The 16,522-nt window shown below is 36.0% G+C and overlaps 1 protein-coding gene across 1 annotated transcript in view; it reads right to left on the reverse strand.

The window, feature by feature from the left end:
• Positions 1–4,575: 4,575 nt before the first annotated feature.
• LOC134656995 (bicaudal D-related protein homolog) overlaps positions 4,576–16,522 on the reverse strand; it is a 128,227-nt gene continuing 116,280 nt past the window's right edge. The window contains exons 7-9 of the mRNA XM_063512560.1: positions 6,190–6,342; positions 5,729–5,833; positions 4,576–5,229 (exon numbers count right to left, since the gene is read on the reverse strand). Of these exons, the coding sequence (XP_063368630.1) occupies positions 5,104–5,229; positions 5,729–5,833; positions 6,190–6,342 (384 nt within the window). The 3' untranslated portion in view covers positions 4,576–5,103. The remainder of the gene's footprint in view (positions 5,230–5,728; positions 5,834–6,189; positions 6,343–16,522) is intronic.

The raw sequence follows: 16,522 nt of genomic DNA on the forward strand, positions 1-16,522 counted from the left end.
TTTGGGCGGAATAAATACTCTCTCTCTCTCTTGCGCTTAAGTATTGTACAGAATAGCGAAATCTATCTATTCACCAAATTCTAATTAAATCTGACAAATAATACTCACGTGGGTACCTAATTTAACGTTTACGCGAATGTACAGTAAGCTGCAGAGGTAACTGACCCCCCCATTGCCAACTGTCAAAGGTTTTTATAGCTTGCGTTAACATCAGGTTTCCCCTCTTTCTAGGTTTGTTCTACAGGATTTGCCTTAAAAGACTAAGTAGCATCCGGGTCATCTAATTTAAAAAACAATAATTTGACACTATTAGTACAATTAAGTAGGACTAATATGGTACTTAACGACACTTTGTTGTCCAACAATAAACAATTTGTTTGTTGTTGTTGTTTGTGACCTTTGGGTAGGAACTATAGGAAGAACAATTAAACACCACGGTACGTAAAATTTCATGCTTTATTTAAATTCCACAAACAAATGAAGGTAGATTATGTAAGTACATGATTTAAACCTTAAGTTACGATGAAGTGGCATTAAGTACGTTTGCACTGAATCAGATGATCTGTGAACACAGATACTATTTTAAAATTATATCGTTTGGATCACATAAAAGCTTTCGACACGTTGGAATAACAGTTATCGATAGGTAAATTATGGGTATTCTACTGACAAGTGAATGATAGAGAGAGTAACTAATGCCTTTTCTCTTATCGACAAAAATCCCGTGTATCATAGGCCTACCTACACCAGCACCGTATCATTTATTAAAGGTGTACCTCAAGGAGGCATCATAGGGCCTCAATTTTATCTTGTCATCCCAAACATAAATATGACCCATAACGATACAATCACAATGATCGGATAAAATGGAATGACTATGAAGTTATACTCGCCATAGAAATTAAGTTTGTGCTTAAGAAATTAAATATAAAAACTATTGTTAACATTCACGGTAGTTTTGCACACATGTACATAATTATTAAATCTTATGGGAGTCTATTGTTCCATTAACTATTATGTTATTAAGTTCGAGAAGATGTTTTTAATATTTTAACTTTACATGTAAAACTTGTGAAACATAAGGTACTATCGACGGTTGATGTCTTATTTAATACTAAATGCAGCTACTTTTTGATATTTTAGAAAAATAAGACTTGTAACAAAAGCCTGTAGCGATAATTAAGTAGCTAATTGACTTCTGTCGGCTGTACCTACTCTTATAGCTAGAATATTTTATACTCATGAGCGTTACCCTGACGTAAAAAAAAACAGTATTTACATATCGAAGTGTCACGTGAAACGTCCTACAAGGTATACAGGGCCCGGTAGTATGTCCCTGTTGCATGTAGAAGTCAGCAACAATCAAAATCAAAACGCGCCAATTTATCAGCAGCCCTCCATTACTTTTCTAATGAGAGGGTTCAAAAAAACGACGAAGCGCTTGGAGAAAAGGTAGGTAGTGCCCTTGCGCTTCGCTTTGCTCGTTTGGCTCAGATTACCTCGACAGTTCGCATTCAAAAGTATCTGTAACAAATTGTCCTGTATACAGAGACATAATATATCTATTTTAGCTAAGCAAAATATCAGAGAATGGCAGATATTTTTGACCCATAGTCTGAGGGTAGGTCGCGCGGTAGGCCGCGAATCACGAAACGTTACGTACGAATTTACAAGTATGTCAGAGAGGCAAAACTTCGTTCGTGGTTCGCAGTAGGCCATCTGATACGCTATTTTTGATGCTGATTGTACTCTTTTTTAGGGTTCCGTAGCCAAATGGCAAAAAACGGAACCCTTATAGATTCGTCATGTCTGTCTGTCTGTCCGTCTGTCCGTCTGTCCGTCTGTCCGTCCGTATGTCACAGCCACTTTTCTCCGAAACTATAAGAACTATACTGTTGAAACTTGGTAAGTAGATGTATTCTGTGAACCGCATTAAGATTTTCACACAAAAATAGAAAAAAAACAATAAATTTTTGGGGTTCCCCATACTTCGAACTGAAACTCAAAAATTTTTTTTTCATCAAATCCATACGTGTGGGGTATCTATGGATAGGTCTTCAAAAATGATATTGAGGTTTCTAATATCATTTTTTTCTAAACTGAATAGTTTGCGCGAGAGACACTTCCAAAGTGGTAAAATGTGTGTCCCCCCCCTGTAACTTCTAAAATAAGAGAATGATAAAACTAAAAAAAATATATGATGTACATTACCATGCAAACTTCCACCGAAAATTGGTTTGAACGAGATCTAGTAAGTAGTTTTTTTTTTATACGTCATAAATCGCCTAAATACGGAACCCTTCATGGGCGAGTCCGACTCGCACTTGGCCGCTTTTTTCTAAATCACATCCTTAAGTAAGTATATAAAATAGGGACCCTATGTATAAACACCTCTAAAAGTAAACAGTGATACTTATGATATTAAGGCCATTCCATTTCATATTGAACAACAGACTCCGTATAAAGTAAAATGTTAGGAAAAGCGCATTTCATATTTTACATTTCAATTCAGTCTTAACAATAAATTAATAAAAATTATATTGCGAAATGTCTTTTTAATTAAAAATAATAAAATGTAGGTACATAATCTAAAAAAATCCCAAAATTGACTGTGCCATTCTTTTTTTAATCCCACAAAGTTAAGCATTAGCTCGATTTGCTATTCACGTTTTTTATCTCATTCTTTGTAAAAAGAACCTACTCATAAAATTTCAAAGTTTGGTTTAAAATTTCCTGCGTATTTCGAAAAAAGTCTTTTATTTTAATTATATCACTAAAACAATCTGAGTGTTTTATGGTCCTATTTCTAGATAACCACTTCCAAAAAAATGCTTAGGTAGGTACTTAATGTCTCGAAAACAATTATTTGAAAAATCCTCTTACCAATAATGGCAAGATTGGAGATCAAAATAATCGCATATAATCTATTGAGACACGTTTTCTATCTGCTGGAGTTCCAACAGATGGCGCTAGTGAAGTATTATTTATTGCTATATTATTTGATAGTGGCGCCACCAACCACCAAAACACTCAACGTTTATACAGTATACGTAGTGGCATAAGAATTTGCTATGGAATTCAGTGATTTGATAGAAAAGAGTATCTAAAATGTATACAAAATTGAATCTCCATTGAATTTGCCACGAATAATATTAGTTAAGCCACCACACGCCACACATTAGTTATTTCGAACTTGTTGCAACACAATAAAATTATGTTTAACATGCGGATGTAAAGATATAAGATGTTCTTTCACAAATCAAGTGTCAGTAAAGCATGTTAACATTTGTATCATTTTGTCATTGGTAATAAAATAATACCGAAGTATTGGATTTTTTCCCTAAAACTCGACGTTTTTGTACGGGTAAAATGTTTCCTAATGAAGAAAAAAGGCACCTTCCAAAGGCCAGGTACTTAATTAAGGCACAGTTCAAATATAAGTAATTAGGTATATCCTCGTCTGTATTGCAAAACAACTTCACATACCTATGTGTACATTATTAAATTACTCGTGAAATTATCTAATTTTAAAAATAATGCATATTATTTGATACTAGTGATTAATTTATTTTATTCTAGATTGCAGCAGATCATGTAATTCGTATTCTGTATTGTTTTTGTAAATAATAATATGGCTATTTCAAAATAGTGGATCGGGGCGGCAAAAATATTATCAATTTTTTTTACTAAACAATTTGACACACTAATAAGTAATTATAAATGGTAATTAGATAAAGTATTCAAATGTCGTCTGAATTAAAAGAATGTCGGATGTCGTGCATTTCTAGTAAAATATGACAAAATCAATTTAAAAACGCCGCCCCTCTCGTTTCACATAATTATTTTATTTTATTACTTTTACTACGCTATCGGTGCAACTGTTTTCACTTTGAGTGAAACGTTAAAAATATACGTACAATCTCAAAAAGATAAAATACTACATATATTTTTGAGACGATCCTCTTTACTGGACGAGTGTACCAAATAATTTTAAAGAGATACAGTACCCATGTCAGTAGTATAAAATTTTAACCTAGAGTAAACTATACTTGGTCAAGCAGATCTTGTTGATAATTTGAAAAATGTAGGCGCGAAGGGATATTGTTCCATAGAAAATTTGAATTTCGCGCCTTTTTTTACTGACAAGATTTGCTTGACCAGCTATAAATGTGTACACTTATTTAGTTCATTCATATTCCACCAGTGGCGCTACTATCTATACAATATTTTGTTTTAACTTTAAGTGGTATGATAAAGTGTACTGCCCTTAAAAGAGATCGTCTGAAAAATATTCATAAATACAATTTGTTAAACCTATTTTAAATTCAGTTATATACACATTAAATTTAATGGGAATGTTAGTTAAGGAATGGATTGCGAACGAATGGCGAATTAAGGTATTCACTAAATGTTTTAAATTTAAGTAAAAAGTGATACTTTTTAAATGCATTAGCGACATGATTTTCTTACTTAAAATTGTCATTACTGGACAACCTTAGAAAGTCAAATCAAACGCTCTTTTATAAAGGTAATTGTTAAATAACAAGCAGTTATGTTAAGTGAATTAAGTAAATTATTAGAAATTGAAAATATTATTTTAATGATACTACTACTAGTAAATTATTTTTACGGACGTAAAGATGTCAGTTCTCTTGGTTCAGTCCGTATCAAGTTGAATCTGTTGTCCCTAAACCGCCTACCATTCCAAAACTCGCATCCGATTTGCTAAGAAATAATACAGCATGTCGTTTATAAATAAAATCATTGCATTAACGTGCAAATATATGTACTCTACACTCAGTAATTTAAAAATAACGTGTACAGTTACAATTAAAAACCTAATTAAGACACTAACTATCACTGCCATTGTGTACACATCACACGGTTTGGAAAATAAAATCAGAACGCACCCTAAAAATTCTATAATGGCGCCATCTTTCAAGATGGCGGCGATGATGACAGCTGTCAGTTTCTTATCGTAAAAATTCAGGGCGAAAGCGGCGATGAAATTAAAACTAAACGGGTCGTATTGTTTGACGATTAACAATATGATAGTTGATATGGTTTTGTCTATGGCTGGAGGTCCCAAGAGCGCGCAACAGATCACCGTTGAAAAAATCCGAGGAGGCGCGAGGCGCGCGTGGGTGCCGGCGGATCCGGCAGCTTGCGGCGCTTCTCTGACGTCAGCTTGTGCTTCATCTGCTCCTCGATCAGCTCTTGCATGTCCATCTGTAATTATTCGTGGTTTTGGAAACAAGTATTTATAGGCACTGTAAATGTGTGCCCGCCTAGCGCTAAAGCGTTGTCTTGCAAATATTTTTGTGGTTGAATTGGCTTTGCTTTGCTTTTAGTACCTAAATACGTAGGTATTCTAAGATAGTTAGTAGTTAGAAAATTATGTACTCAGATAATTTTTGTTTTCAATTAACCATCCACAAACGGTACTTCATGTACCGACGTTAGAAGACATTGTCCACCACCTTCTTCTGACACACTTGGTAGACGACCCTCTATGGAAAGGGTTTATATGTTTCACAAAAAAGCATGTTTGGAGAATTTAAATGCCTAAAAATCAGGTTTTATAGAGTGATCCAGGGGAACGTAATCGTGGCTACGAGTGACAAGAAAAAGTTGATTCACCCCGACAGTCATTTAATTCAGACATTAAACTATATATTCTACTCTAAAAAAATCGCGAATGGTCGCGCTTTAAGGATGCTGTACTAACCTGCCACTGTTCCAGCTGCTGCCCGAGATCCACCTTCTGCCGCACCGCCTCGTACAGCTGGCTGTTGGCCTGCATCAGCTCAACTCGGGTCTTGGCGAGCGATACCTGGAATTATACAACACAAGATATGAATATTAGTGGTTTTTTTTACACCAAAGTCCTCATCTGACGGGAATAAAGAATGAAGCTACCGATGTCAGGCGTGGCTCACTCCGCAATCTCGTCGCGTCGCAACAAGTACCTAAAAGTACATCCATCCCACACCAATTTTGGTGGCTATCCATAAGCCGCGCGTGGCGCTTGCGCCACCTAGCGGTCATATCTATCGTAATCGTAACAGACGCGTTTTGTTAGAGTGAATCTTCTGTACCTAGTACTATTATTTATTCTGTGCCGTTGTCCGAAATTGGAAGCCTGGAGGCCTAACCTCAGAACCAAAGTTTCTTCTAAAAACTGCTTACCTCAGCTGTCTTCTTCCTCTCTATCGCCTCGTCCCTCTCCTTCCTGGCCTGAGTGACGGCCTCGTCGTTCTGGAGGCTGCTGTAGTTGGCGTCGTTGAGCATTTTGTCTCTTTCTTCAGCCGCAGCGCGCAGCTCTACTTCTGCCACGGATAACTGAAATCAAACAGAATTAGCCAGTTAGCTCGATATCTCATAATAGATAGTTCAACAGATATTTGTGCGTCATTTATTTTCGGAGACGTACTCTGACTAATATCACCAAAATTTCGATGAGTATCTTTTTCGCAGACCACAAGTTTGGGCATACCTATGCCGCGAAATCGAGGTGCGAAAAATGTGTCGGTTTCGCTTCTCAGCTTCGTGATCGAATTTATGTTTTGGGATGTCTTGACTTTAGGAGAAACAAAGAAGACTACCTAAATACTTTTTTTATCATCAATATTCAGTCTTACATCGTTTGAGGTTGAGACATAGACATGTCGTCGCCGCGATAACAAAGCATGTTACTAACAAGCATTCAATAATTGCCGACAAAAACTATTACATTCGATTCACAAAGTCTCACGCAAGAAATAAAAACCAATCGTCGTAGTTTGCAGAAACAACTTCTTTCCGCGTTGGGTGACCCAATTACTATTGTAAGGTATGCCGCATATTTACTTGCTATTGTTTGGTGCGATTGTCTTGAGACGTAACTAGTGCTTCAATACGAAAATAAATTTTACTTCCTAATCCTTTTTGGATGAGGATTGTTAAATACAAGAATTCGTTAGTTAGCAGCACTTTCCCAGTCAAACCTAGGGATTAATCATAATCAGGGTAATTTTAATATTGTTGACAAAACTTCCGAACTCTTCTAAACTCTTTCATTTACTTTTCGTATTAGGAACAGAGTTAGTTCTGGTTTTTAGTTTTTTTATTCCTGGTTAAGAGTTGGTATGAATCTGCCCTAATCTCTAGGCTAGGGGTTTATTATTTATTATTTATGCTGATTATGAAAATATCAAATAAACTGCTTAAGAACTTAATTGCCTACGCCAAAGGAATCTGAGTGGAACAGCTTTTAAATGACGATACCAGGTTAATGTGTGTGTTTATTGAACATTGCAAAACCCCCTTTAAAACAATGAAGATTATGCGACCTTATTTGAGACGTAACAAACACTGTTCATACTTTCCTTTCCTGTACGGAAGTAAGATCGTGAGAAATAAAAAGATATTCTTATTGTCAATTAAGTAGTTTATGGTAGTCATATCTCGTGCGAGATCCGCCTTTTAATATTGTTTTAATTTCAATGTTGCCAGTTGTGAATTATCGTTAATTTTAATTTTACATTGTAATAGTTGATTTAATTGCAATTGTTTTAGGTTAATGCTTCTAGAATGTAAGGATGCGTTGACCATCTCAAATATCTGTAACTGTAGTAAAATATGTCCTATATTTTGTTTTTAAATAGGTAACTATAATATTAATCAAAAATTTATATTGTCTGAGAGTGTATTTTTAAAGAATGTTGAATTATACATATTGAATTATCTGATTCGACTTAAATAATATTGTGGAAATATGACTTATGGAATAAATAAATTACCTACCTACATTCATTAATATGTAAATGTTTCAAGTTGTGACACTTACATACTCGTATTATACATGATTAATTAAAACATCTTCAATTACGATTGCATTTATTTTAGTTATCCTTTGCGTACCTAGGTAAATCAGCAATGAAATTGCAATAACTCGTAATAAATCGAATACATTCGATTCAGAAGTTAAACAGTAGGTATCGTAAAATAAAATGTCTGTCTGTGGCCTAATCCCAGGTCAACCGTAACAAATTCTCTAATCAGAAATTCCTTTCCACCATGCACACCTAATGACCTTTCACATGCAGCAATCTAGTCAAATCGGTGCCCAGAGTCGCGGAAAGAAAAAGAAAGTAGAGCGTTGCGTGCTCTATGCCCGTTGAGCATTATAAACGACTAATGTGAGAACTCTATGCTCGATTAAAATAAAAAGTGAACCTAGTTTTTAGGCTATTTGACGCTCAATTATAATAGCGCGATTTCTAAGCAGTTTCATATCAAGCATTACGTATTGGATTTTAAATTGCTAAGTTTTTAACGAGATTACTCGGGTAACTCGCGTTGTTCTTATGTTATATCTTTATTTTTTTGAATTCACTTTTATATTCACGGTCCTAGATTTTTTCATACATAGGTACCTACATCACTTTAATTTTAAGATCAGTTTATTATATCAATTTTCGATATCATAATAATTTCCAGCTGAAAAATGAACGTGGCCGGAAAGTTGCGTCCAATTTACAATCATCATCTCATCTTCTTCGCGTTGTCCCGGCATTTTGCTACGGCTCATGGGAGCCTGGGGTCCGCTTGGCAACTAATCCCAGGAATAGTTTTTACGAAAGCGACTGCCATCTGACCTTACAACCCAGAGGGTAAACTAGGCCCTTATTGGGATTAGTCCGGTTTCCTCACGATATTGTGTGCAATTTACAATATAATAAAATAATAATACGGAACTGTCTCTATATACCTACTCTTTATTAAGTAACTCTAACTCTATACTCTCTATTAAGTACTCGCAAATAGCCAAAATCCAACAAAAATAATCATCGTCAACAAAGTTTATACAATGAAATAAAATCGTAAAAAGTAGCAACACACTTTAGTACCGTGGTACCGTGACCGTGCAATGCGAGGGTTGCATGACCCGCGTGACGTAACACGGTACTCCGCCCAGATTAATGACCTGGACTGTACCTGTTTAGTATTCGCTCCGTGATTCACTCACTAGAAATGAAATAAAATAAAACAGGGCTTCTATGCCAGAAGGTTATATTCGGCAAACCTATTATAGTTGGTCCAAACAATTTGTCAGTCAGTAAGAAGAAGGAAAACTATACTCATCCTTTTCTTTTGGGTACTAGTACAGTGAAAGCATATAACTAGTACTAGTGTAAGACAAAGATAGTATGATTCTTTCTGTATATGTTTGAAATGAGACAGTCCTTTGACAAACTATAGCTTGGCACCGATAGAACAAAGTGAGGTAGTGCAATGACAGCTGACAGCTCGTTAATAATGATTAACGATATATTTTCAAGTTAAAAGCGGAAAATTCACTCTCTTGCGTGGGACAAGTTCCAAGCCACGACCTCTGGATCGCTAGCCCCGTACTCTGCCATCTGAGTTACCAAGACCTTACCCAATACAGCGAATATTTCCACCAGAGGCTTGGGTGGGACTTTTAATTTGCGAACATGTGAAAAATATTGTCTACTCTACCAACTCTACGCCATTTTCCATAATGACATACAGAGTCTTTATTCAAAACAAACACAAAGAAAGTTGTAAGTAATTTAAAAAACAAGCCGTTCCCAATGACATAATCCCGGGGTCACGCATCCACTTTCACCCTGAACCCCGAATGGCAAGCGACCCGTGCTCTTACCAACCAGAGCGATACAATCCATCAGTTGAATCGATAATGGAATAGGACGTAGAACGTCTCTATCATTAAACAAACAAAAATAAACTGTCTATAGCTTGTCAAAGGACTGTCTCATTTCAAACATAAGACGGAGATATAGTTGGTCAAACCAATTTGTCAGTAAATAAGAACAAAAAAAAAGAAACTATGCTCATCCTTTTCTTTTGGGTGCTATTACTAGTGTAAGACAAAGATAGTATGTTGCTCTCTCTGTCAATGTTTAAAATTAGACAGTCCTTTGACAAACTAGAGTCGGACCAAGAAAAGTCTGCAGCGGATTTGTTAGCCTACGCAGTGCAAGTGTCATTTATGCGTCATAATTTCATAGAATTTTGACGTTTAAAATAACACGTGCACTGCGTGGGCTATCAAATCAGCTGCAGACTTTTCATGGACTGACTCTAGTTAGTTTTCGGAATAAGGTCTTAATATTTTATACGAATAACTCACATTCGAGTTACATAATAATTGTAATAAAAAATATAAAAGTGGCATTCCGCCTCTATGACTTGAACGTCATTTTTCCCGCCGTTTTTTACTTTTTCTAATCATCTTATAATCGGCCAGCATTTGCGTGAAAGTTACAACCTTGTAATGAGGTACTTTAACTTTGTGTCACCAACCAAGGCTAATCGCTTGAACTCTGCAGTTCGTATTTTTTTATTCAGTTGATCAAATAAGAACCTTGTTTTGTAATAGTTAAGGTTAATATAGGTACTAAATCGGCCATAATGGATGTAGATGGGATTCGAGCGGGTACATTTAAAAAGGTAACCTCCAAAGAAGCGAGGGCGTTTTTTCACGTTTAAGGCTTCGCCCTTGGCAGTGCCGTATTTATAGTTAGTCCAATAATAGTGACGCGTGGAGAAAGATCAATCGAAGGTAATGAAAACAACTAAATATTCATTTATCCTTTACATTTGTCAATAATGAAGTTTCTAGTAGGTACCTACGTCATAGATTATACCATACCATAGAGTTTGTGGTTCAAAATTAATTTAGGTACAGTAAGTACATGGTGCTACTTTCCCGAACTAGTGCTGGAAATATGTACTTCCGTGTGTATGTCGAAAGTTTAAAGTGCCATATGTATTGTAAAACGTTGTGCGATACACGTGCGAATAGATAATTCGCAACTCGTGTCGATGTAAAACACTCCCTTCGGTCGTGTTTTAATTTATTTTTTCTACTCCCGTACTTTTATTTGCCATTTAAAAGGTAGTACACACACCTTTAAACCCCTATGTTATAGTTGTCAAGACAAGTCTTTAGTCTATTCCCCAAAAATGTATTTGTGCATACACGCAGTATCTTTTTGGTACTTTTACGATACTTCGTGTAATCACCACTTAAAAAATATTGTATGAAATACATTGTTGCCAACATAATTTTAATTGTCATCTCTGACAGATGAGTACTAACTAGTAGAAACAATAAAATTGCTTCAGAAGTCAGAAACCCGCATGTGACACCCGTAATATAGCAAGATCCATAGACTAAGAACACCGCTTAGCATTGCTTGTTAGTCTCCATAGGCTACTGTGGCCAAAATCGAGAAAAAAACTGTCCAAAATTGTAATTTAACTAAGAGCAAGTACCAGGGCCTCATGAGTTACAAGAAGGTGTCGCTGACCAACCGGTCGTGGGGCGCGGGGCGCGGTGGCCGGGTCGCGTATCTTAGCTGTATACTTTTGGTTTGTTTACCTACATATATGTCCTATATGATTCCACTTGTTTAAAGTATTATTTTTGTTGAATGAAAAATATTTGTAAAATTTACAATTTTTTTTCAAAGTAAATGCTTGGTCGTAGAAAAAGTATTGTATGCAACGTTGTTTAACTGAGTCAAAAAATACTCGTGGCGTCTTTAATAACAATTTTCGGCTTCGCCTCAAATTGTTACTCACGCCACTCGCCTTTTTTGACCCCTCTTAAACAACGGTTGCATAAAATACTATATCGTTACTCGTTTCGAATTTCCTCTTTTCCGCACTTGTATCATAAATAACTATTGTACAAGTGATATTTTAGGAAATTATTTCATTCATCAATGGTGGATACGTTTAGTGAAATGACCGACGAAGGCGACGAATAGTAATTCCAGTTTGCAACAATGCCATCTATACTTGGTCAACCAGATCTCGACAGTAGAAAAAGGCGGCAAATTTGAAAAATGTAGGCGCGAAGGGATGACGTCCCATAGAAAATTTGAATTTCGCGCCTTTTTTTACTGACAAGATTTGGTTGACCAGCTATAATAACAATGATATTATATAACCATAGATAGGTTATACTCATACTTGAGGAGCACAAAAAATACTTCCATATTTACTTGTCCAATTTGTCACAAGGTAAGCGCTTCAATATTGGAACGCCTATAACCTATCTTGAGTTATAAGTCATTGTCTAATAACACTTTTAATTCGTTCTGCAATTACTTTATTGAAGTTTATTGGCTATCGATAGGCTTTATCGTGTTACGAGGATCGTAAACAAACGTTGTTTTTAAAGGAACGAAGTAGGTATAAAGTGCTTGAAATTCTTGATACAAAGTATGAAAGTAACGAATCTTTGTGAGAAAATTACAAAAATGCGACTGGCGATTACTAGGCGGTGGGAGGGGGGAGCGGCTTTCTTCTCTTGTTTATGATTTATGATCTTTTGTAGTTTATGCATTTTTCCCAGACAGTCATTAAATACAGCTACAGTTGTTCATCAAAACACGCCAATATAAACTTTGACGTCACAGCTACCATTTTGAATGAAGAAATAACTCCGGTGATAAAGGAAGCGTTTAAACTTGTTCCCAACCGTTTGCTATATCCAACGAGGTTTAATAGCGACGTTAACTTCCTTTACGGCTGCTAAATATGGCTTCTAGAATAAGAGAAACGTTTGTCGGATCGATACCATTTTAAACAACTATGTACAATAGCCAGTGATCGGAATTGGTAGTGCCATTTCACGGGACTTCGGTGCGTAAGCTTAGTATGGATATACCTTTTCACCCCGGGATTTCATATTCATATTCATATTTCATATTCATATTTTTATTGATAAAAGTAATTACACGTCAAGATTTGTTACATACAATTCGATTACATTCAACTAAATGTAAATTATATAATCGTTTCAATACAAATGTCAATTTCATTATTACAAATTGAAAATCCAAGTACACAGGTACATTGGAGACATTAGAAAAATGCAATAAATAATAACTTATGATCATATTACCTACTTCAATTAAAGACATGCCAAGAAATATTTTTGTGAAAAAAACCGGCCAAGTGCGAGTCGGACTCGCGTTCCAAGGATTCCGTACATTAAGTCCGACTCACGCTGACTGCACATTTCTAATAGGTTTTCCTGTCATCTATAGGTAAAGAACTATTTTGTGTATTTTTTTCAAAATTTTAGAATCAGTACTTTCGGAGATAAGGGAGGGGGGGGGGATTATTATCTTGAATAACGGCTAAACTATTAAGCCAAAAATTATTAAAAAAAATATATTTGAAATCCTTACAATGAGCTCTTTTATTTGATATGTAACACGACACGATATAGTTTGAAAAACTATAATTTTCTCATTTACCCCCCAAAAATGGCCTCCATATTTAAAATTCATTTATTTGCGTTACACGTCCATCTTTGGGTCACAAACTTACATATGTGTGCCAAATTTCAACTTAATTATCCAGTAGTTTCGGAGAAAATAGGCTGTGACAGACGGACGGACAGACAGACGCACGAGTGATCCTATTAGGGTTCCGTTTTTCCTTTTGAGGTACGGAACCCTAAAAATAAGAGTCTTGGAATCCCGAGTCTTATCCATGTTAAGTACAATGTTTGAGGTCATTCACCCCAAATGGCACTACCTATTCCGATCATTGACAATAGCATAGAATAACTAATAGTATTTCATACAGAATGGACACGTTACAACCCGCTCCGAAACAAATGTTGGTCAGTTTGAGGAGTTCAGCCTACAGTTTAATTTATTGCTCGTGTTACAGGCTACACCCGATATATTAGTCCACGGTTAACTTTCGTAAAGGGTATAATTTAACTGGTCTGCAAAAAATATTACTTTGGTCAGCAGACAAATCAGTTACTGTTTGTATAGGTAGGTACTAAGGTATTGTGAGGCAGAAGTTCGAATATCTGTGAACATAAACAGAAACAGATGGCGTTTAGGCACTAATCCCTAAGCTTTTTACCTAAAATTTAGAATCTGAGGAATAACATGAACGCAACTCTCACCAGCCTTTGTTCTATTTCCGTAGTCTATGGTCAAATATGGCGGCCAGTCGTTAGTGTCCATGATGGTGACCACAACGGAGGCGGCGTGGGTGAGGCTGAGTCAGGCTTTATAACCCGATTCGCCAAAACAGCTTTGTTATGTTGCTCGAGTATTTTAATGACATTCTAAAACAAACGCGTCTGTACCCGTACTGGCGTAAATATAAGTTACTGTAAAAAACATACACTTTTTTATAACCTACTATGCTTCCTGCCTTTGCACGGATATCATGTATTTCTCGAGAGTATATTTGTATTTAGTATTCATGGCCATGACCTTCTAATTGAATCATCAGATCAGCTCCTTGTTAAAAACATAGTCATCAAAAATGCGAAACTATAGGTGTACCTATAGGTACTTTAGGTGCAACTACTATAACTATTATCATGCCGCGATCAGAAAGGGATTAGAAATAACAGATTTCCATAACATCAATTCCTGCCAAACCTTGGTTTGCTAAAATCTCTAGCTAATTTACACGTTACCTTTCCCTGATCCTTTCCCAAAATTCCGACTTACCCGTTATAATATCCTTTAATTCCGTTTCCCCGTTTTACTCGTCTGGCTGAATGCGCCAGGAGCGCGATGCCATATAAAGAAAAAAAAAAAAAAAAAAAAACAGATTTCCATACACTTACGTCAAAATCAATATGGATTGACAGCTATCTCAATCCCTTTCTAATCGCGATTCAGTAATACCTACCTGTAGTGTAGCATAGCATAGGAAATGTGTTCAATAAAAGTATTAGTAATGCCAGTGCCAATTTAATGCCATTACAAATAGTTTTGCCAAATGCCAAGTAATGTAAGTAACTAATTAATAAAATTTCTAAAAACAATAACTTACGTAAAATTCCTTGCTACGCTCCGAATACTCACCCGTTCGTGGTGCTATGAAACTTTATGGACATAAATTGCCAGCGTTTCGTTTCGGCAAGTACCTATTCGGCTAATAGCAACGCGTTTCGGTGATAACATCAGTAATTTAGTTTATGGCCATGGAATTATATTGGTTAGCGTATGCGGTAGGTATTGTATAATAACATCTAGTTTTTTTTTAAATTGGCCTGACTTTACGAAAATCTTGACTGTAGTTTAGGTCAAAAACAACTTTACCTAATGTATTTATGAGATGCATGAATGGTCCCAAAACATTTGTTTGTGGTGTTTACATATTATAGCTAGGTCTGTACGGATATGATGGTCGTTCTTGTCTACGTGACAGCGTGATAAAACGGTGTCCGTCACTTTCTTTCCCACGGTGTTAAACAGTGACAGTTATTTTATCACGTGGATAAAGATGGATAAAGCTATCCATAATAGGCTGGCTGTTGTCTGTTATAAGTATGTTACATACTTAAATTTTGAGTCATATTGAGTTTTTATAACATAATACTTTTTTAGGTTCCTCCTTAACCCTTTAACCGCCAGAGTCTGATATATAAAACATTACATATCCAGCTCATTTCGCCACAGTCTGATAAATAAGACAAAGATCTGATTTGGTTTTTACAGCACATTTATAACTTCCGTAACTATGCCAACCTTACTCTGCGTAGTACAATTACTGCCGGTGGCGACACGAGCACGCTCGATCAAAAATTGCTGGCGGTTAAAAGGTTAAAAGAAGCCACTGAGGTTAAATTCAAATAGCGACCACATTGTCGCGCCGCATTGCGCCGGCTGCATTACTGGGGACAGTGGAGACTTATAGGTATATGTAAGAACTGTGAGAAATGTCTGCGGCGTTGTTGCTACTGTCTGGCAGTGCAGTGCAATTGGAATTTAACCTTTATTGGTCCTCGTTGACAGACTTCGACTTTTTGCGAAACGTTATTCACGTGTCACAACGTTTCCCTAATACGGATTAACCGGACAGCCAGATTAACAAAGATCTATCGTAATCTCCTTAAGCTGTGGCTCACGTTTCGCGAATTTGCCAGTTCACCTTGCGATCCAAAGAAGCGCCATTTTTGTAAGACTCATTTAAAAAAGAATTTAATATGTTGGTAATAGAGTCCAAATTAAACATAAACTAAGTGATATCAGTGGATAGCTTCAAAGTAGGATATAAAGTTGCGTGTCGACAATGAAAGATTTATTGAGCTGCTGTTCAAATGTATGAGACTGTCCATTCATTACCCACGGTATTGTTAATGTTGTTAAGAGTATTTGTAACAAAAATATCAACTCATAGGTTTTGTTCATATGTGATTGTTACAATGTAGTATTGTTTTGTCATTACATACAATAACATTGTATGTATTGTTCGATTGAGTGTTTATCTGCCTTAGGTTTCAGGTCAAACATCACACGGCTAACATGAGTGATATTGTCTTGAGCGAGCAAGACTTTGTTTATTAGTAGTAGAGCCCTAGATACGATGTTAGGATGATAATGTTAAACACAATTACGAATTTTAATTACGAAGAGGCAACTAAATGATAGCATTCAACAGGTATCATTATTAAAAACCTCATAAAAAAATATTGTACGACTAACTATAACTA

The sequence above is a fragment of the Cydia amplana genome, chromosome 19, assembly GCF_948474715.1.
Source record: "Cydia amplana chromosome 19, ilCydAmpl1.1, whole genome shotgun sequence".
NCBI lineage: Eukaryota > Metazoa > Arthropoda > Insecta > Lepidoptera > Tortricidae > Cydia > Cydia amplana.